The following is a 19,778-nucleotide window of genomic DNA, read 5'->3' on the forward strand; positions in this document are numbered from 1 at the left end:
CCCCCCTCAGGTGGAGCGTCACCGGGCCCTGCAGCAGAGGCTGGAGCTGGAGCAGCAAGGCATGCTGGGAGCCGGAGGAGCTCCATCAGGGCCTCGGGCCCCCGGATGTGTGGAGAGCAGCCTCTCCCAGATGCCCTTCTTCAGCACCGAGCTGCCGCAGGACTTCCTGCAGTCGCCCCCCCCCTCCAGACCCCAGCTCTTCCCCGGGACCCCGAGGCCCCCCAACCCACCGGGCTCCCACCGCTTCGACTCCCCCCCCTCTTCCTCAATGATGGCGCTGTACTCTGACGTTCTGCCCGACGACAGGCAGAAGAGGAGGAGCCGGACCCCACTGTCCTCTGATGACATCACGGCCCCACCCACCCCCGCCAGGTCCGACACTTCCTGCTCCACGCCCCCCCGCAGCAGCCTGGACCAATCAGAGTTTAACTTCTCTGTAAGCTCCGCCCTCTCCGGGCTCGCCCCCTCCTCAGAGCTGGAGAGGCAGCTGTCCGTCACCCAGAGAGGCCCCGCTGATTTAGGTCGCATGGAGGTCAAGGTGAGGTCATATCGCCGATACTTAGATTACATATTTTAATCTATCACAGCGACTCTGTATTAATCCCTGTCCCCCCCCCCGTAGCAGGAGCTAGTGGAGGGAGGATCTTGTGGGGGGGGCGTGGTGAAGCTGGAGGAGTGTAGGGGGGACGGTTTGTTCTCCCCCTCTCCTCTCCAGGGGGGAGGGGACACGGGTAAGGAGCTGCTGCGTCACCTGCTGAAGGAGAAGACCTCCCCTGACCCCAACCAATCACCGTGCGCCGCCAGACGCCTGCCGTCCAATGACAGCGTCCGATCTGAGGAGGAGGAGGGGCCAGGGATGCATGGCAACCTGGTGAGGAGCATATCAAAATATGAATAAATTATAATTACAAATAATACATAAATAAGACAATTAAAACAAAAGTATGAATAAATAATAATATAATATATAACTTACTAAATAATAATAATTTGAGATAGTAATCAATACTGAACGTATTAATAAACAATATTAGTAAATACATAATTACTTATAATAATGATCAAACAGCTAAACATGTTGTGCAATCATAGTTTTTCTGATTAATAATAACCCCTGTGTTCCTGCAGATGGACTCCCCCGATTCTTTGGACCCCTCCGGCAGGAAGAAGCCCCCCCGCTGTAAGAGACTCGCCCGACCAGAGAAAGGACCTCCCAAAAACAAGAGGAGGAAGAAGGAAGAGGAGCTGCTCTCCTCCTCCTCGTCCTCCGAGCTGGTGGGGACTCACCTGCGACAGGTGCAGGGATAATAGTGTTATTAAATAGTGGTTAAAGGGTAACATTTGATGAAAAAGATTGTTCTGTATTAACGCCCCCCACCCTCCCCCTCAGCTGTCGGTGCTGCCCCTAATGGAGCCGGTGCTGGGGGGAGACCTGAACCTGTTCCCCCCGTACGGCAGCTCCTCTCTGGGGTCAGAGTCCAGACTAACGGGCTCCTTTGGAAATGGCTGCCTGGAGGGGGTCACCGACTACTACTCTACCCTCATATACAAGGTAATACTACACTAATACTGCAGTAATACTACACCAATACTGAAGTAATACTACACCAATACTGCAGTAATACTATACTGCAGTAATACTACACTAATACTGCAGTAATACTACACCAATACTGCAGTAATACTACACTAATACTGCAGTAATACTACACTAATACTGCAGTAATACTACACTAATACTGCAGTAATACTACACCAATACTGCAGTAATACTACACCAATACTGCAGTAATACTACACTAATACTGCAGTAATACTACACCAATACTGCAGTAATACTACACCAATACTGCAGTAATACTACACTAATACTGCAGTAATACTACACCAATACTGCAGTAATACTACACTAATACTGCAGTAATACTACACTAATACTGCTGTAATACTACACCAATACTGCAGTAATACTACACCAATACTGCAGTAATACTACACTAATACTGCAGTAATACTACACTAATACTGCAGTAATACTACACCAATACTGCAGTAATACTACACCAATACTGCAGTAATACTACACCAATACTGCAGTAATACTACACCAATACTGCAGTAATACTACACCAATACTGCAGTAATACTATACTGCAGTAATACTACACCAATACTGCAGTAATACTACACCAATACTGCAGTAATACTACACCAATACTGCAGTAATACTACACTAATACTGCAGTAATACTACACTAATACTGCAGTAATACTACACCAATACTGCAGTAATACTACACCAATACTCCTACAAATGTCTGTGTGTGTTTGAAATGTAATTATTCCTCTCTTCTGCCTTGTTCTCCCCCCAGCAGAACAACCTGAGTAACCCCCCCACCCCTCCAGCCTCCCTGCCTCCCACTCCCCCACCTGCGCCCCGGCAGAAGCAGATCAACGGCTTTGCGTCGACCGAGGAGCTGCAGAGGAAGGAGGGTAAATAAGAGAGAGGCTTTAATTGAAACAGCAGAAGAAGAACGCAGCTGATCCTCTTCTTCTTCTTCGTCTATTTTACAGTGAAAGGTGCAAAGCAGAAGGGGGAGGAGCTTCTGGCTCTAAACCATGCCTCCAAAACAGTGGACGTCCCCGCCTCCCTGCCGACCCCCCCGCACAACAACCAGGAGGAGCTCAGGTAAGTTGAGCTAAATGCTAATGCTAACAGAGGTTTAGGTGCACTGTGGTGTGTCCAGGCTCTTTGGGTGTCAATGATAGTGATGAGTTCAAATACAGTCGTGTGTAAAATGTCTTTTCAGGGTGGACTCGTCGGGCCGCAGCTCTCCGGAGGGCTACGTTCCCTCCTCGTCTCCAGAGTGCGAGGCGGAGGTGGAGGTCAGCCGTTACCCTGACCTCTCCTTCATCAAGCTGGAGCCTCCCTCGCCTTGCCCCTCGCCTACATTACCCATGATGCCCTGCGCCTGGGGGAAAGGTCAGTGTTGCATTTTGTCACTGAAGTTAAAAAGTGAATTTGTACAGGATGAAATAATAGTGTGTGTGTGCGCAGGCTCTGCAGTGAAACAGGAAGTGAAGGTGGAGCCTCACCATCAGGCTCCTCCCTGCTCCAACACTGACCTGGTTACCATAGCGATCACCCTCAACCCCGTCGCAGCGCAGGTACTTTACTCTAACTATATTTTAAATATTTTTTATAAAAACAATGAAATCTACAAAACATTTCCGATATTATTATTTATTTTATTTGATTATTTATTATAATAATTATTATAACTGTGTGTCTGCAGAGCGTGGCCGGTGTGATGGCGGCAGTAGCCGAGCTGCTTCGTGTCCCGGTCCCCACAGACTACCAGCTGAGCCGCCCCCCCGGCCCCGAGCGAAGTGTTCTTGCCCTGCTTGCCGGAGTCCGGGTGCCCCAGGTGGGACCAAACACTGAGTCTACATAACACTGCATGCTGATCAGTATTATTTTAAGGGAAAATGTGTGTAGATGATACACTGACTGTGTGTGTGTGTGTGTGTGTGTGTGTTGTGTGTGTGTGTGTGTGTGTGTGTGTGTGTGTCTGTAGGGTGTAACAGGAAGCAGGATGCAGAGACCCCCGCCTGCTGCTGGGAACACTGGTCTGTACACTTTATATCATGTTCACACTTTCCATAACTGTTCAAACATTTTCCTCAATTTTAACAATGTGTGTGTTTCCAGGTGTCAGAATGGACTACATCCAACATGGTGGCCCCGCTGCCGCCGCTGCCCGGACTCAGTGCTGCAGCTACTGCAAGGTGCTGCTGGGAAACGGAGTCCGCATCAGCAAGGAGATCAAACAGGTTGGTGGCAGGATGATGTGAAACACTGGTGAGAATGGACTACAAATATGGCCGACAGAAAGTGACTGTGTGTGTGTGTGTGTTGCAGGAGGGTCAGCCCCGGGCGTCCCGCCTGATGTTCTGCAGCACCAACTGTTTGTCTCTGTTCACCTCCGACCTGCAGAGCAGAGCCGCTAACAAGGTTTGACAGACCTGAAACTTTAATTGGTTTTAAGCGTCTTTAATTAAGTCTTAATTGGTTTTAATGGTTAATTGGATATTTAATCATGTTAGAAAACTTGTAATAAAGTAATAATATTTGTGTCCTCAGACCCCCCTCATGTTGGCGGGCCCTGAGCGCCCCCCCTGCAGGGTGCATCAGTACACCAGCAACATGTCCACTATCGCAGTTCACTCCCTCCTTCTCCCCCGCTCCTCTCCTCCCCCCTCATCCTCACCCCCTCTCTCCTTCCCCCCCGCCGCCGCCATCACCACGGAGGCCCGGCCCCGCATGGACAGCCTGAAGGTGGGTGTGGCTTAAAAACGTGAGTAGCTGATTGGTTGGTTGATTTATCGATCGTGTGATTGACAGACTATGTGATTGGTTCCCAGGTGAAGGTGAAGCTGAAGCCCCGCCCCCGTGCTGTCCCTGGGGGGGATGACTCGCCTCGCTCCGGAAAGAGGACAAAGTGCTGCAGGTGGAGGAGGTGGAGCTTCAACATCACGCTCAGCAGGTTAGCATGTTAGCATAGCACTCAGCAGGTTAGGCTAGCACATAGCAGATTTCTCTCAACATTTTTACACCTTTCTGGTATATTTTTCAAGCCTGTTAGCATCATATTAGTCTGATAGCATCGTCCTGTATCTGTCTCTTTACCCAGGGGCCCTTGCACCCCTAACAAGGCGGTTTCCATGCCCACGGAAGAGGAAGTGGACGTACTCCTGAAGAAGTTGGGGGCACGTCTCCGTCCGGACCCCTTCCCTAAAGATGAGCGGAGGTGTTGCTTCTGTAACCAGCCCGGGGACGGACGTACAGACGGACCGGCCCGCCTGCTGAACCTGGACCTGGACCTCTGGGTGAGTACGAGGGATAGAGCAATCACGCTGAACATTAGGCGCGTTTAGCCCAACGTTAGCTCTTTACTCTTTAGCTCTTGTTAATGTGGAGATCATCCTGCTGAACACACCTGTCCCCCCCCCAGGTGCACCTGAACTGCGCCCTCTGGTCCTCGGAGGTGTATGAAACCCAGGCCGGAGCTCTGATCAACGTGGAGCTCGCCCTGCGGCGCTCTCTCACCCTGTGCTGCGCCCACTGTCAGAGGAGGGGAGCGACCAGCGGCTGCAACCGGCTGCGCTGCACCAACACCTACCACTTCAGCTGTGCCCTGCTGGCCCACTGCACCTTCTTCAAGGTACACACACACACACACACACACACACAAACACACCCCTGAACATGGTGACATATATGCAGTATATTTATTTGTACATCCTCTGCCCCCCCTCCCCAGGACAAGACGATGCTGTGCCACCTCCACAAGCCCAGGTCTGTGGGGGGAGGGGGTGATCGCTGTTCCTCCTCCGGCTCCTCCCCCCCCTCCGACCCGGTGGTGTTGCTAAGCGACCCTTACGACTGCGAGCTGCGCTGCTTCGCTGTGTTCCGGCGCGTCTTCGTGCAGCGCGACGAGGCGCGGCAGATCGCTGCGGTGGTGCAGCGCGGGGGGGGGCCACACACCTTCCGGGTGGGCAGCCTGCTGTTCCACGCCGTCGGGAGGCTCCTCCCCCAGCAGATGAGAGGCTTCCACAACAAGACCGCCATCTTCCCCATCGGGTACCGCGCTGACCGCATCTACTGGAGCATGAGACACAGCAACAGGTGACTACAGCTCCCAGCATGCCCTGCTTCAGTCAGATTAAACTACAGCTCCCAGCATGCCCTGCTTCAGTCTGATTAAACTGTGTGTATGTGTGTGTGTGTGTGTGTGTGTGTGTGTGTGTGTGTCAGGCGCTGTAAGTACCTGTGCTGTGTGGAGGAGCAGGAGGGCCGGCCGCTCTTCAAGGTGAAGGTGGAGGAGCAGGGGTACGATGACATCATCCTCACCGGACCCTCCCCCAAAGGTAAACCCATGTTCGCTCTCCTGAACAACTGCAGATGATACCTTCAGGGAGAAGTCCTGTAGTAAGTGTGTGTGTGTGTGTGTGTGTGTGTAGTGGTGTGGGATCAGGTCCTGGAGCCGGTCTCTCAGCTCCGGGTCTCCGGTGGGACTCTGAAGCTGTTCCCGGTTTACCTGAAGGGAGAAGATCTGTTCGGACTCACCACCTCCGCCGTGACCAGGATCATTGAGTCGGTGAGTCACTCACACACACACACGCTGAGCTCTAGCCAATAGGAGCACGAGCGTTACGTAGTGATGTCATTGTGGAGTCCAATGGAGGCGTGTTAAGGAAATAAAAGTGAAATATTCTGTGTGTGTAGCTGCCGGGGGTGGAGGTGTGTGATCAGTACACCTTCAGGTACGGCAGGAACCCTCTGATGGAGTGGCCCCTCGCCTTCAACCCCACAGGGTCCGCTCGCTCCGAACCCAAGGCCTGCCAGACCAAGAGGTACACACACACACACACACACACACACACACACACACACTTTACCTCATGATTAAGTGTGTATTAAACTGGTGTTTTCCTGTGCCAGGCCCACCCTGCTGACCAGTGTGGCCCCCCGCTGTCAGGGCTCAGTGGGCTCCATCGTGGGCCCCGTGCCCGGCATCCTCTCCCTGTCCCCGGGGGAGTTGGTGCTTGGGGGGATGCACCAGGGCAGACACTCCAAGTCGTCCCAGTACCGACGCATGGTGAGCGAGTGGAAAACCAACGTCTACCTGGCTCGCTCCCGCATTCAGGTGAGAGGAGTGCGAGAATGAGGGGGGGACGGGGAGAAAGATTCTGAATATATGTTTAAAAACATCCCAAGATTTGTGAAAAGAATTAAGACATATATCTAAAGAATATGTGAAATAAATCCCCCTAATATATGTGAAAGGAATTAAGAAAAATACTCAAAATAAATGTTAAACACATTTAAAAAGTATAGAGAAAAATATCTGGAAATAGCATTTAAAATATGTACAATACCTGAGAAAGAAACTCAAAATGAATTGAGAAAATAGATGAAGTGTATATAGAAAATATCCTAAAAAGAATCCAATAGCTCAGTGGGTAGACCTGGCGGCCATATACTGGGGTTTGATCCCCATGCGGTGGACCCGGGTTCGAATCGAGTCCCTTTGCTGTGCCTCATCCCCTCTGTCCCCCCGTTTCTGAACTGCACTATATTAAAGGCACTGGTTGCCCAAAGAATTCTTTAAAAACATATATATATGTATAAATATATCCTAAAAATACGTGGCCAATGTCCAAAGGTTATATTTTTTATATTTTAAAAACATCTGGAAATTATAACCACACATTTTAAATAACCGAAAAAACTTGCAAGTGCTGACTGATGCACTTCCTGTTCAGGGTCTGGGTCTGTACGCTGCCAGAGACATGGAGAAGTGCACCATGGTGATCGAGTACATCGGGACCATCATCAGGAGCGAGGTGGCCAACAGGAAGGAGAGGCTGTACGAGGCACAGGTAACACACACACACACACACGCTATCATGTACCTTAGGGTTAGGGTTGGTAAGAATCTGAGGTGGTTTATTGAGATCTGGATCTGAAACTGGGATTTTTTGCATTATTCACTGTGTGTGTGTCTGTGTGTGTCTGTGTGTGTGTAGAACCGCGGTGTGTACATGTTCCGGATTGATAACGACTTTGTGATCGACGCCACCATCACAGGAGGACCGGCTCGGTGAGAAACACACATCTTATCTGATTTTTTACATTTAAAAAGACTTTTCTCTGAACATTTCTTTGGGACTTTTCCTGCATTTTATGGACATAACATTTTCAGACAATTTCTGGCATTTTTACATTTTTTCATAGATTTTTGGGACTTTTTGGGAGATCTTTAACAGTTTTTCTCACAAATTCTGACATTTATTTCACATGTTTTAGGCTGGCTCAAACAGGAGTTATTAAAGTAAAATTATTGAGATTAAAACGTAAAATAAAGATACAACTATTTAAGAATTAAAGCTACTGTTTCTCCGCCTCAGGCTGTGGTTATTTAGTGTGTGTGTGTGTTCAGGTACATCAACCACTCGTGTTCTCCTAACTGCATCACGGAGGTCGTCTCGGTAGAGAAAGAAAACAAGATCATCATCAGTTCCTGCAGACGCATCCAGAGGGGAGAGGAGGTACACACACACTCACACACACTCACACTGTTATCAGCTATTTTGCAATAAAACAAGTCTAGGAAGCAGCAAAACATTTTGAGGCTTTTATTTTGAAGGAATGACATCACTACTGCATAACAGCAGATTTAATGGAGGCTTTTATTTTGAAGGGTAACTAGAAAATGTAATGTTTAAAAGCTTATTTTTTTACCTTTTTTGTTATTTTTTTTATGCCTCGTCTGTTAACCCCACACAGCGCTATGAATTGTGGGTAAAAAATGTTTTCCGTCCTCAGCTGTCATACGACTACAAGTTCGACCTGGAAGACGACCAGCACAAAATCCCCTGTCACTGCGGAGCCGTCAACTGCAGGAAGTGGATGAACTGAACACACACACACACACACACACACACACACACACACACACACACACACATTGGTGCTGAGGCTACATTCATATCAGAAGTTCTGAAATAATAAAGTGATCACAGATCTGATCAGATATGACGACCGAAGAGGGTTTGATTGACAGGCGAGGGGCGGGGCTAACAGGTGATTGACAGGCGGGGCGGGGCTTATGCTGAGGCTGGTCCTCTGTGTGTATATTGTGTTAAAATGATGTAAATGTGAAATAGCAGAATGTCTCATTAAGTTGCACTATAGAAAAACTAAAAACACAAAAACAGATCTCACAGAAACATACTTGATTCCCCCCCCACCCCGGCCCCTCCCTGCGTTTTGTTAATTTCTGTAAAATAAGAGATTTTTTGTTCTTTTTTTTTGTATTTATTACTGAATGAAGCTATTTTCTAAATCACGATGAGTTCAAGGTCCGCAGTCGCAGCCTGTAAATATCTGTATCATAAATTTAACAGAAGAGTTTAGAGTGCTACGTTTTAAATAACGTTTCCTGTGGGCGGGGGTCACCGCTGGCCTTCATTTCCTGTGTGTTTTTTCACCCTGCGTTTTGTCTGCGGGTGTTTTCAGTTTGAGCGTCAGCACTGTGTACAGGCGACTTTCTGGTTTTTTTTATTATTCCACGTAAAAATCTGTGTGATGATGTTTTTTGTTTTTGGGAAAAATGTGGAATCTGATTTAGAATCATTTACAGAAAATAAAATATTTTACATCTTGAAAAATTAACAACGTCTGCTCTTTATTATTGGTCTGTCTGAGCCTCTGTTATTATTGTAAACACATACATAATTATAATTCTTTACAAAACACCTCTCTGACTATCAGGTTTTTATTATAGACTTTTTGGTATTGCAGGTTTTTGGGTGTTTTATTTTGGTGTTTGTTTATTCTCTGTTTTGTTGTTGTTTATAGAGAGCAGTTTGTGCTCAAAGCTTCTAAAGTGACCTCCAGATGAATTACTAATTACCGTTAACGAGTGAGAGGACACAGTGATATGAAACCGAGCGTGACTGAAACACACTCACTGATGCTGTTATTAATAGACTGAAATAAGAAGGTGTGACATTCACCTCCACACACACACACACACACACACACACACACACACACACACACACACACACACACACACACACACACACACACACACACACACACACACACACACACACACACACACAATATCTGACTGAGTCCAACAAATATATTGGAAAAAATCTGAAAATTGTATGAAATCTGTTTGGAAAAAATGTGGAAAATCTCTTAAGAATAATCAGTAAATTAAAAGGGAAAGAAAAGTAAAAATTTAATAAAATTAGAAAAAACAAGAAACAAAAATGTGCATGTAATTAGCATGTTTCATAAATGTCCAACAGTTTTTAATGTAGAAAACAAAATGTAACACTGAAATATCTGTTACAGCTTCCTGCAAAGCAAGCGCTGTGATTGGACCGTTTGTTTTCTGATCGACAGCAGCATCTGTGTGTGTGTGTGTGTGTGTGTGTGTGTGTGTGTGTGTGTGTGTGTTCATGTTCCTGAGGATTTTTGCTGCGATGCCGCAGATGTTTGTCCCTCTGCAGCTCTGTGAAGTTTTATGAGGTATGTCAATAATAATGTTTATCTTTGTTTTGTGTATTTATGTTATAAACATCAATGTGTGTGTGTGTGTGTGTGTGTGTGTGTGTGTGTGTGTGTGTGTGTGTGTGTGTGTGTGTGCGCATAGGATTTTTCATTAACTTTCAGCTTGTTTATGGTCACAACAATCATTATTAATATATATAGTATTATATTATATATATATATTAATAATGATTGTTGTTTCTTATTTCTTCAAAGATTATTGCCGATTGTTTGTCTGATTTATATTTGAATGAACTCATTATTAATGATGAAACAGCTTTTTAATTCTCAGTGTTTGCATTCTTTTTAAAGTATTTCTTCACTTCTTGAATAATTCTTTCACTATAAATGAAAAATAAAGTGTAAATATAAATATTAGTATTTGTATATGTGCGTGTCTCACTCCGTCCATACAGGAGGATCTGCAGAGTATCATGGAGGCGGTAAACTCCTCAGGTAATCTTCTAGTAAACTGGTTGTGATGGGAGGAGCGTCCTGCAGGGAGGAGGCGAAGGAGGAGAAGAGGAAGAGTGTGGGGGGGGGGGGGAAATCTGTCGTCAGCTGATCGGATCCGGAAAATCACCGTCAGACAGTTTGGATTCAACGTCCTGAGCCTCGCCCGTCGAGGACTCAAGGTGAGAAACATCTCCAATCAATTAATCAATTAACTATGCATCCACTGGACTCCTTTGTTTACATCAGGAACATGGGACATCACTACGGAACACTCACACTCTTATTGGCTAGCACTCCATTAGTCAAGTCATGTGACCGTGCTGTAGTTCCTCTATAGCCCAACATAAGCCGCCTTTAGCTTAGCGGTGGTGACGTGAAGTCATGTGACCGTGCTGTAGTTCCTTTATAGCCCAACATTAGCCGCCTTTAGCTTAGCGGTGGTGACGTGAAGTCATGTGACCGTGCTGTAGTTCCTTTATAGCCCAACATTAGCCGCCTTTAGCTTAGCGGTGGTGACGTGAAGTCATGTGACCGTGCTGTAGTTCCTCTATAGCCCAACATTAGCCGCCTTTAGCTTAGCGGTGGTGACGTGAAGTCATGTGACCGTGCTGTAGTTCCTTTATAGCCCAACATTAGCCGCCTTTAGCTTAGCGGTGGTGACGTGAAGTCATGTGACCGTGCTGTAGTTCCTTTATAGCCCAACATTAGCCGCCTTTAGCTTAGCGGTGGTTCAGTAGTAATACAGTACTTGTTGCTACAGGAGGCTCCAGATGAATTGTGGGAGTTGTTGGAGCTGCAGAAGTTGAACCTCTCTCTGAATTCTCTGAAGTCACTTCCTGCTCCGCTCGCTCTGCTCAGAAACCTGGAGGTGCTCAACCTGTGGGGGAACCAGGTACACACACACACACACACACACACACACACACACACACACATTGTCCCTGTGAGTGGATCTGAAGGTTGGTGGAGGACGGAGCGACAGAAACTGGATCCTGGAGGATCATGGGGCGGATTATGATCTTTATTTATCCAGAGACAGCAGCTGTTGGGAGGGGGGGCTGCCTGGCTCAGGGGCAGAGAGCACCTGTAGAGACTCCATAATGACCTGTTGTTCTCAGATGAGCAGCCTGCCTCCGGAGATCGGACAGCTGAAGAGACTCCGGGTTCTGTTCGCCTACAGGAACTGCCTGACGGAGGTTCCTGCCGAGCTGGGATCCTGCACACAGCTGGAGGTAAACCGTGTGGAACACACTGCTATAGAAAAACAATACAGGTAGATCTAGACTCTCCACTTCCTGTCCCTCAGGTCCTGAGTCTGGCAAACAACCAGCTCTCCTCCCTGCCAGCCTCTCTCTCCAGTCTGACCCGCCTCAGGAAGCTGAACCTGAGCCAGAACCACATGCTGCACCTGCCGGGCGCCGTCTACAGCATGAAGGCTCTGGTAAAGACAGGGTTCTGAACTTATCCAGATCCAGAAGAGAAATCTGCAGGATTGAGTGGTTTTATTTTATTGGATAGGGCTTATGATTCTGGGACAATATAGCAGCCTCTCTATTCGGTTCAGATCTGTCCCGATCTGTCTGGACTTTTAAGGATGTGTTAATTGAGCCTGAGGTGTAGCTCCTCTCCCCCTCCAGGTGTTCCTCCACCTGGCCGGGAACCGTCTGGAGAACCTGGCGGAGAACCTCCAGTCTCTGACGGAACTGAAGATCCTCATCGTGGAAGGCAACAACCTCCACTCCCTGCCCAAAGCCCTCTGCAGCCTCACCAGGTAACTACACCTGTACAGGTAACTACACCTGTAACACCACCTGCTCAGGTAAAACACAGGTAACACCACTTCACTATGAAACTACAAAAGGTAACTTCACCCTAGCTAACACTATCCTACCAGGTAACTCCACCTCAGGTAACTACTCACCTTGTTATTCCTTAGGTTGGAGCTGCTGAACCTGGACTTTAACGACATTAAAGATGTCCCTCAGGTAACTCCATCTTAAGATATAAGGAGATCCTGATGATGATGATGATGATGATGATGATGATGATGATGATGATGATGATGATGATGATGAAGGTGATGAAGAAGGCGGCCCTGTTTGTTTCCAGGAGCTGCACCAGCTGTGTCGGCTGGAAAGGCTGGCGTGTCACCCTCTAGATAAAGGACTCCACATCGTCCACAACCCACTGATGAAGCCGGTGAAGGAGGTGCTGGAGGGGGGGCTCAGTGCCCTGTACAGCTACCTGAGGGCTAGAGGGGGCGGGGCTTAAAAAAACCCTCATTTGCATATTTAAACATTTACAGAAATATTGTTATACAAAAAATAATTGTCTTAATGTCAGAAATTCATTCAACACATTGTACGTGATAGGCTAAGGGGGCGGGACATCTCTATGGGGTTGACCAATCACAACTGAGCTGACCAATCAGATCAAATCTGGTTTCAGACAGAGGGTGAAAAGAGGTGCTGCAGCACAGGCAGTCTGAGAGAAATAAAGAGATTTCTGAACATTAGAGCATGGAGACATGATCCACTAGAGGTGAGGCAGTTAATCCACCACCAGGGGGCGCTGCTTCAAAACACAAACACTGGTTTTGGTCAGATGTAAATTCCTGTCTGGGAAAAACAAAGCACACAGATGAAAGGTGAGCTCTGATTTAACTTTTTAATCGTCTTCTTGAATCAAAATCTTCTATTTTACATGTGTACCTGGGCAGAGTTTGATAGAGTAAGATAAACTACAAGAGGTGAACTGCATGTATTTACACTACCTGCAGTATATTTTGTATTAGCATACTAGTAGTTCAACTACAATTGCTTTTGCTAACAAGTAGTTAGAGTAATTTGGGGAATTTTATTGTTATTTATCTGTTTATGTAGGCCTGTGAACTAGTGCACTTTTAGAAATAACTCATTTGTTTAGAGATTTGTCTTAAACGTTTATTTTCCTATATTTGTGTTTTGGTGGAAATTAAATCTCTTTATCAAAAGCTAAATTTACATTTTAAATGAATACAATGAATTGTTTTCTTTGTGTTTTCTTACCTGCTGATAGAGCTCCTTGTCACTGTTTATGAACTGGACTAACACATGGAAATTAAAGTAATATAAATTACATTTTTCTTTCTGTGGTTTGTATTTGTCTTGCAGTGTGCTGTATGGATGTGTGTATGTATTATTGGTATTGTTATTATTGTTATTCCATTTGTTTATTCCTCTTTTATTCTTTATTATTATAGTATTTTGTATTTGTATTATTGTAGGAAATGAGTTTAATTGATTTACTATTTTGTATAATTATTTTAGTTTGAATATTCTTTCCTTGTTTTGGGAATTATTATATTTGTATTTGCCTTATTGTAGTTAATTAGTTTTATTTTGTTTATTAGTATTAGTATTATTATTGATCCTGCAGTTCCTCAATCTGTCTGCCAGAGAGCAGCAGACAGCAACAGATGAATGAATGACGCACTTTGTTTCACTGAAACTCACAAAGCTGCTTTGATTCACGTTATTTAAAAACACAAAACTCATTAAAATGTGGAAAATCTGCAGGGCATTTCTGAGCACAGAGAACAGGATGAATAACATTTAGGGGTTTATTTGACCACTTTTCTATTTATGGGTGTACATTTATGTTAAATGCAACAACAATGACATCTCTTAACGCCTCATTTGCATATGTAAACATAACATTTATAAAACTTTACATGTCTTTACCAAAAGTCTCAAAACCCCTCATTTATTTGCTATTTATTGGATTAAAATGAGTTTTTCTCAGTGGGACTAGTGAGTGTAAAGCAGTGTACCGTCCTTTGGGTGATTAAGCACTAAGCTATGCAGCACAGCTGAGGAAGGGGCTGTGTTTAGAATGAAATCTGATATTGAGTAGTGGGTTTGAAGATACAGTACTGGGGGCGGCCAGCAGGGGGCAGCATGGTCACTCTGACTCCCCATTAGAGTAACATCTGTGCGCAGGAATTAAAATGAAATACAAATAAAGTAAAATACACGAACAATAAATACATGAAATATATGAATAAAAATGTGTGTTCAATTATTTAATTTGGAATAAAAATTCACAACTTTTTTCAATGAAAAAGAAACAGTTTGAAATAATCTATCGGAAATATTTAATGTACATATTAAATTATAAATAATAAATGACTTAATAAACAAATACCGAAAGTTAGATACAAATAAAAGTGCACATTTATATTTTACATATAAAAAAATAAGTGAGTTTAATTTTCTATAATTTAAATAATATAAAAGCCTGGTTAAAATAGCAAAAATAGCTGATATTTCAATTAATAATCGTCAAATAAAGTAAGAATTTAAAGAATGTGGCTTACATTCTTTACCAGAGACATGGGTTCGAGTCCCGCTCCCCCCACTTCTCTATTCGCATCTGTATTTAATAACAAAGGGAAAATCCTTTTAAAAATTGGAAATAACGCCGACCTCTCTTTCTCTCACCCCCTTCTCTGCCCCCCCCCCTCTCTCTCCCTCTCCCCCCTGTGACGTCAGAGGCTGCTCGGTAAACGGAGTCAGTCTCCGGTCTGAGACACGGAGAGAGTAACCGGAGAGAAAAACCGGAGCCTGTCTGTCTGTCTGTCTGTCTGTCTGCAGACAGGAAACTACAGAAACACAGAAACAGAGGAGCAGAGGAACTACAACAGGAGGAGAAGAAGGAGAGAAAAAAGAAGTGGAGGAACTACAACAGAAGAGTTGAGCAGAAACAGAGGAACTACAGTAGGAGACACAGGAGAAGAAGAAGTGGAGAAGAAACGGAGGAACTACAGAAGAAGGAGAAACTACAGCTGTAGAAGAAGGAAAGGAGAAACCGCAGCAGAACACAGGAGAAGAAGAGGTGGAGAAGGAACGGAGGAACTACAGGAGAAGCAGAAGAGAGGAACTACAGCAGGAGAAGAGAGGAGGACAGACAGAGACAGAGAGGAACTACAGGAGAAGACGAAGTGGAGGACAGACAGAGGGACAGAGGAACTACAGAAGGAGAATAAGAAGAAGTGGAGTTTCTGTAGTTTCTCTCCAACATGGAGCGCGCAGCAACTTTGCTCCTCGCGCTGATTTCCCTGTGCAAACTAACGGGCGCGCGGGCCGATACCTTCAAAGGTAAGATACCGGGAGAGAGAGGGGGGGTTGGGGAGAGACAGGGTTGAGAAAACATGGGAGAGTTTCTGTGTCCAAGTTTCCATCCGGAAAATCTCCTCCCTTTTCTTCATCCTCTTCTTTTTCAGCTGAGCTCAGGATAAAATACTTTACATGTTTTAAACGGAAGCTGCAAGAAAGAAATGATTTGTTCATGAATAAATAATGAAATAGAAAAGTAACTGCATCATTATGTGCATAGTGATGATAAATGTATTAATAAGTATTGTATAAATAAAAGCAGAGGTGAAAATACTGCGAAGAAATGCATCCGGCAAGGAAATGAATACAGAAATACCCCAAAATGAATACTGACAATAAGTACTGCAAAGAAATACAAATAACTGTAAATAAATATACAAATAAATAACAAAAGATACATTTATTGATAAATACTGACAGTGGAAAAATAGATCATTTAAAAGTACTGCAAAGAAATACTGCGAATACATAAATATATTGCAACCAGCAATTATCAGAGCTGCTGCTGCTGGGAGAGACTCCAGTTTAAACTGCAGCTCCAGCCCAGTATACCCAGTGAAACAGATTCAAAGAGAGTATAGGACCAGTTGTATCAGCACGTATTTTGCATAATTTCCAGCGACAATTGCAAAAATAAATGAGAATATTTACTTTATCTCATGATTACAACTTTGCATTTCATTCTGAGGGTTTCTATATTTATTAAAACCCCAATTCCTCCCTAATTATTGATCACGTATTGAGCTTGATGCTCCTGCAGCTGAGGGAAACACTTTGCAGATGAATGAGGATTATCAGATGTTGTCTGATTTAAAACACCAGCTGCTACCACTCAATATCTTCCTGATGCATCGATAAAGTCCTGCAGTCTTTAAAAGCTGCTCTTTATATCATAAGTGAATATATGTTGACATTTAAACGCCTCACCTTGGACTCTGAGACTATGGGATGCACATTTTTTATATGTTCCATCATTTCTTAACACCTTTATCCTGAGAATGATCTGTGAATAACAGAGGGGTTGTGTATTTCTGCTTTAAAGACATATTATACTTCATATTTCCTGCAGTTCTTCTTCCCGTGCATGTATCAATTACCCATATGGATGAATGCATGGTAAGAGGTGTTTAACATTTACAGGCAGAGTGTTTAATGTGACCCGCAGCATCTTCTGTTATATCATATCATTTATACATTGGAAAAACTGACATTGCATCTGTTTTTAAATGTGGGGATGAGATGAGTTTTCCCTGAATGAGGAATCAGAAATATTCTCCCTGTGGTTTTCCTCCTCTCTGCTGTTTGAATCAGAACAGTGGGTAGAGGGCGCATGCAGTCCTGCAGCTCTACGACATATTATAGATGTAGTTAAACATATCACAGACTTATTCAGGGATGTTAGACATTAAGTAATCAATGCAAACTCTAGTTACATTTCACAATTCTTTATAAAAACTCAACGCCACGGTAAAAACCTGAACCATATTCTCTTTTCATGGTGTTAGCGTACTGGTTTCTTTCGTTACGGGTCATAATACCCCCTTTAATATCGAGTTATATTGCTGTGAAACAAGATCACACGTGAACACATCACGACAGCGTTGTAATTAACCTTCAACCAATACTCATTTTGACTGGAAAAAGAGACTGAAGGCATCATATCGTCATTCAATTTTCCTCATACTGCACCTCTTTTCACCCAGTCTGTGCTCTGATTCGGTTAGCTGGCCCGGCTCTGTTGTGATTGGTCGAGCTGCTTGGAGTTGTCCCCCTTTACAATCACGTACAATGTATCGGAGCCCGAGTGTTCCGTAGTCCGAGTGTTCCGTAGTGATGTCATCGTGTTCAGGAACCTTGGGATTCTAGCCTCTGCAGACCCTTTACAACACACTACAGGAAACAGGGCCTCTTTAATACAATGAGCAGAGAGCGCCACCTGCTGGTTCCCACGCATTTCTGATCATCTGTGGCGACTTTATTCAATATGATAATAGAGAGTGTCTCTCCAGTGACTCCGCAGCAGCTGATCTTCGTGTAAACCAATTAGCAACAAAAGTAATTAAAGAAGCTCATTAGGAGTTTGTTTACTGACTGTGTGTGTGTGTGTGTGTGTGTGTGTGTGTGTGTGTGTGTGTGTGTGTGTGTGTGTGTGTGTGTGTGTGTGTGTGTGTTTGAGTGAAGGGTGAATCTCATGATGATTCACTGTGACTTCATCTCTGTGGAAAGCCATCATCTCCATCTGCATTTTCCAGATTTTTAGTTGACATTTTCTGCCTTTCTTCTTGAAATAATCAGATTTGTTTTCTCTAGAACTTTCTTGTTATTTACTCTCGTAATATTCCGTTCTTCCTCCTGAGATTTGACTTATTTTCTCCTCTAAATATCCAGACGTCTCCCAGCAAACTGGAAGTATTTTTACTTTAGAGGCTTTGACTTCCTTTAAAGAGTCAAAGCCTCGGGGTGCGTTTGATTTCTCCTCGTGTTTGTCCCTCTCTGCTGCACATATGGTGTGTGTGTGTGTGTGTGTGTGTGTGTGTGTGTGTGTGTGTGTGTGTGTGTGTGTGTGTGTGTGTGTGTGTGTATGTGTGTGCGTGTGAAGCAGCAGAGAATGAAATTAAACTCTCATCGGCCTGGGTCCAAGATGGCCACCACGCCCTGATAACCGCCTTGATGGAGTGAGGTGGGAGTTTGTAGTTTATTCTCTTAGTGTCTCTGTAGTCCTTTAGTCTCTCTGTAGTCCTTTAGTCTCTCTGTAGTCCTTTAGTGTCTCTGTAGTCCTTTAGTGTCTCTGTAGTCCTTTAGTGTCTCTGTAGTCCTTTAGTCTCTCTGTAGTCCTTTAGTCTCTCTGTAGTCCTTTAGTCTCTCTGTAGTCCTTTAGTCTCTCTGTAGTCCTTTAGTCTCTCTGTAGTCCTTTAGTCTCTCTGTAGTCCTTTAGTGTCTCTGTAGTCCTTTAGTGTCTCTGTAGTCCTTTAGTGTCTCTGTAGTCCTTTAGTCTCTCTGTAGTCCTTTAGTCTCTCTGTAGTCCTTTAGTCTCTCTGTAGTCCTTTAGTGTCTCTGTAGTCCTTTAGTGTCTCTGTAGTCCTTTAGTGTCTCTGTAGTCCTTTAGTGTCTCTGTAGTCCTTTAGTGTCTCTGTAGTCCTTTAGTGTCTCTGTAGTCCTTTAGTCTCTCTGTAGTCCTTTAGTCTCTCTGTAGTCCTTTAGTGTCTCTGTAGTCCTTTAGTGTCTCTGTAGTCCTTTAGTCTCTCTGTAGTCCTTTAGTGTCTCTGTAGTCCTTTAGTCTCTCTGTAGTCCTTTAGTGTCTCTGTAGTCCTTTAGTCTCTCTGTAGTCCTTTAGTGTCTCTGTAGTCCTTTAGTCTCTCTGTAGTCCTTTAGTGTCTCTGTAGTCCTTTAGTCTCTCTGTAGTCCTTTAGTGTCTCTGTAGTCCTTTAGTGTCTCTGTAGTCCTTTAGTGTCTCTGTAGTCCTTTAGTGTCTCTGTAGTCCTTTAGTGTCTCTCTAGTCCTTTAGTCTCTCTCTAGTCCTTTAGTGTCTCTGTAGTCCTTTAGTGTCTCTGTAGTCCTTTAGTGTCTCTGTAGTCCTTTAGTGTCTCTGTAGTCCTTTAGTCTCTCTGTAGTCCTTTAGTCTCTCTGTAGTCCTTTAGTGTCTCTGTAGTCCTTTAGTGTCTCTGTAGTCCTTTAGTGTCTCTGTAGTCCTTTAGTCTCTCTGTAGTCCTTTAGTGTCTCTGTAGTCCTTTAGTCTCTCTGTAGTCCTTTAGTCTCTCTGTAGTCCTTTAGTCTCTCTGTAGTCCTTTAGTGTCTCTGTAGTCCTTTAGTCTCTCTGTAGTCCTTTAGTGTCTCTGTAGTCCTTTAGTCTCTCTGTAGTCCTTTAGTGTCTCTGTAGTCCTTTAGTGTCTCTGTAGTCCTTTAGTGTCTCTGTAGTCCTTTAGTGTCTCTGTAGTCCTTTAGTGTCTCTGTAGTCCTTTAGTGTCTCTGTAGTCCTTTAGTCTCTCTGTAGTCCTTTAGTCTCTCTGTAGTCCTTTAGTGTCTCTGTAGTC

The 19,778-nt window shown here is 44.6% G+C and overlaps 3 protein-coding genes across 10 annotated transcripts in view; all 3 read left to right on the top strand.

The window, feature by feature from the left end:
* LOC134883941 (histone-lysine N-methyltransferase 2C-like) overlaps nt 1-9,244 on the top strand; it is a 36,944-nt gene extending 27,700 nt beyond the window's left edge. For 5 of the 8 annotated variants that reach the window (XM_063912461.1, XM_063912469.1, XM_063912465.1 and 2 more), the window contains 25 exons: nt 11-538; nt 623-871; nt 1,129-1,296; nt 1,391-1,552; nt 2,373-2,493; nt 2,575-2,689; nt 2,811-2,983; nt 3,059-3,168; nt 3,297-3,428; nt 3,579-3,630; nt 3,713-3,834; nt 3,923-4,015; nt 4,145-4,339; nt 4,426-4,547; nt 4,695-4,890; nt 5,016-5,225; nt 5,325-5,689; nt 5,819-5,931; nt 6,025-6,161; nt 6,290-6,417; nt 6,506-6,710; nt 7,330-7,446; nt 7,594-7,667; nt 8,007-8,115; nt 8,393-9,244. In XM_063912461.1, the coding sequence (XP_063768531.1) occupies nt 11-538; nt 623-871; nt 1,129-1,296; nt 1,391-1,552; nt 2,373-2,493; nt 2,575-2,689; nt 2,811-2,983; nt 3,059-3,168; nt 3,297-3,428; nt 3,579-3,630; nt 3,713-3,834; nt 3,923-4,015; nt 4,145-4,339; nt 4,426-4,547; nt 4,695-4,890; nt 5,016-5,225; nt 5,325-5,689; nt 5,819-5,931; nt 6,025-6,161; nt 6,290-6,417; nt 6,506-6,710; nt 7,330-7,446; nt 7,594-7,667; nt 8,007-8,115; nt 8,393-8,485 (4,089 nt within the window). In that variant the 3' untranslated portion in view covers nt 8,486-9,244. The remainder of the gene's footprint in view (nt 1-10; nt 539-622; nt 872-1,128; nt 1,297-1,390; nt 1,553-2,372; nt 2,494-2,574; nt 2,690-2,810; nt 2,984-3,058; nt 3,169-3,296; nt 3,429-3,578; nt 3,631-3,712; nt 3,835-3,922; nt 4,016-4,144; nt 4,340-4,425; nt 4,548-4,694; nt 4,891-5,015; nt 5,226-5,324; nt 5,690-5,818; nt 5,932-6,024; nt 6,162-6,289; nt 6,418-6,505; nt 6,711-7,329; nt 7,447-7,593; nt 7,668-8,006; nt 8,116-8,392) is intronic. The other 3 variants (XM_063912464.1, XM_063912466.1, XM_063912463.1) reach the window with 3 other exon arrangements.
* Nucleotides 9,245-10,616: 1,372 nt separating this feature from the next.
* Nucleotides 10,617-13,710, top strand: LOC134884145 (leucine-rich repeat-containing protein 30-like). Its single transcript, XM_063912820.1, is given in 8 exon segments — nt 10,617-10,670; nt 10,672-10,770; nt 11,352-11,483; nt 11,710-11,823; nt 11,898-12,032; nt 12,229-12,362; nt 12,528-12,576; nt 12,701-13,710. Coding segments are annotated over 8 exon segments (879 nt in total). The 3' UTR covers nt 12,863-13,710.
* A 1,438-nt stretch (nt 13,711-15,148) lies between these two features.
* LOC134884048 (receptor-type tyrosine-protein phosphatase mu-like) overlaps nt 15,149-19,778 on the top strand; it is an 84,996-nt gene continuing 80,366 nt past the window's right edge. Inside the window, 1 exon segment of the mRNA XM_063912646.1 lies at nt 15,149-15,729. Coding sequence (XP_063768716.1) covers nt 15,651-15,729 — 79 coding nt within the window. The 5' untranslated portion in view covers nt 15,149-15,650.

The sequence above is a fragment of the Eleginops maclovinus genome, chromosome 21 (assembly GCF_036324505.1).
Source record: "Eleginops maclovinus isolate JMC-PN-2008 ecotype Puerto Natales chromosome 21, JC_Emac_rtc_rv5, whole genome shotgun sequence".
Lineage (NCBI taxonomy): Eukaryota > Metazoa > Chordata > Actinopteri > Perciformes > Eleginopidae > Eleginops > Eleginops maclovinus.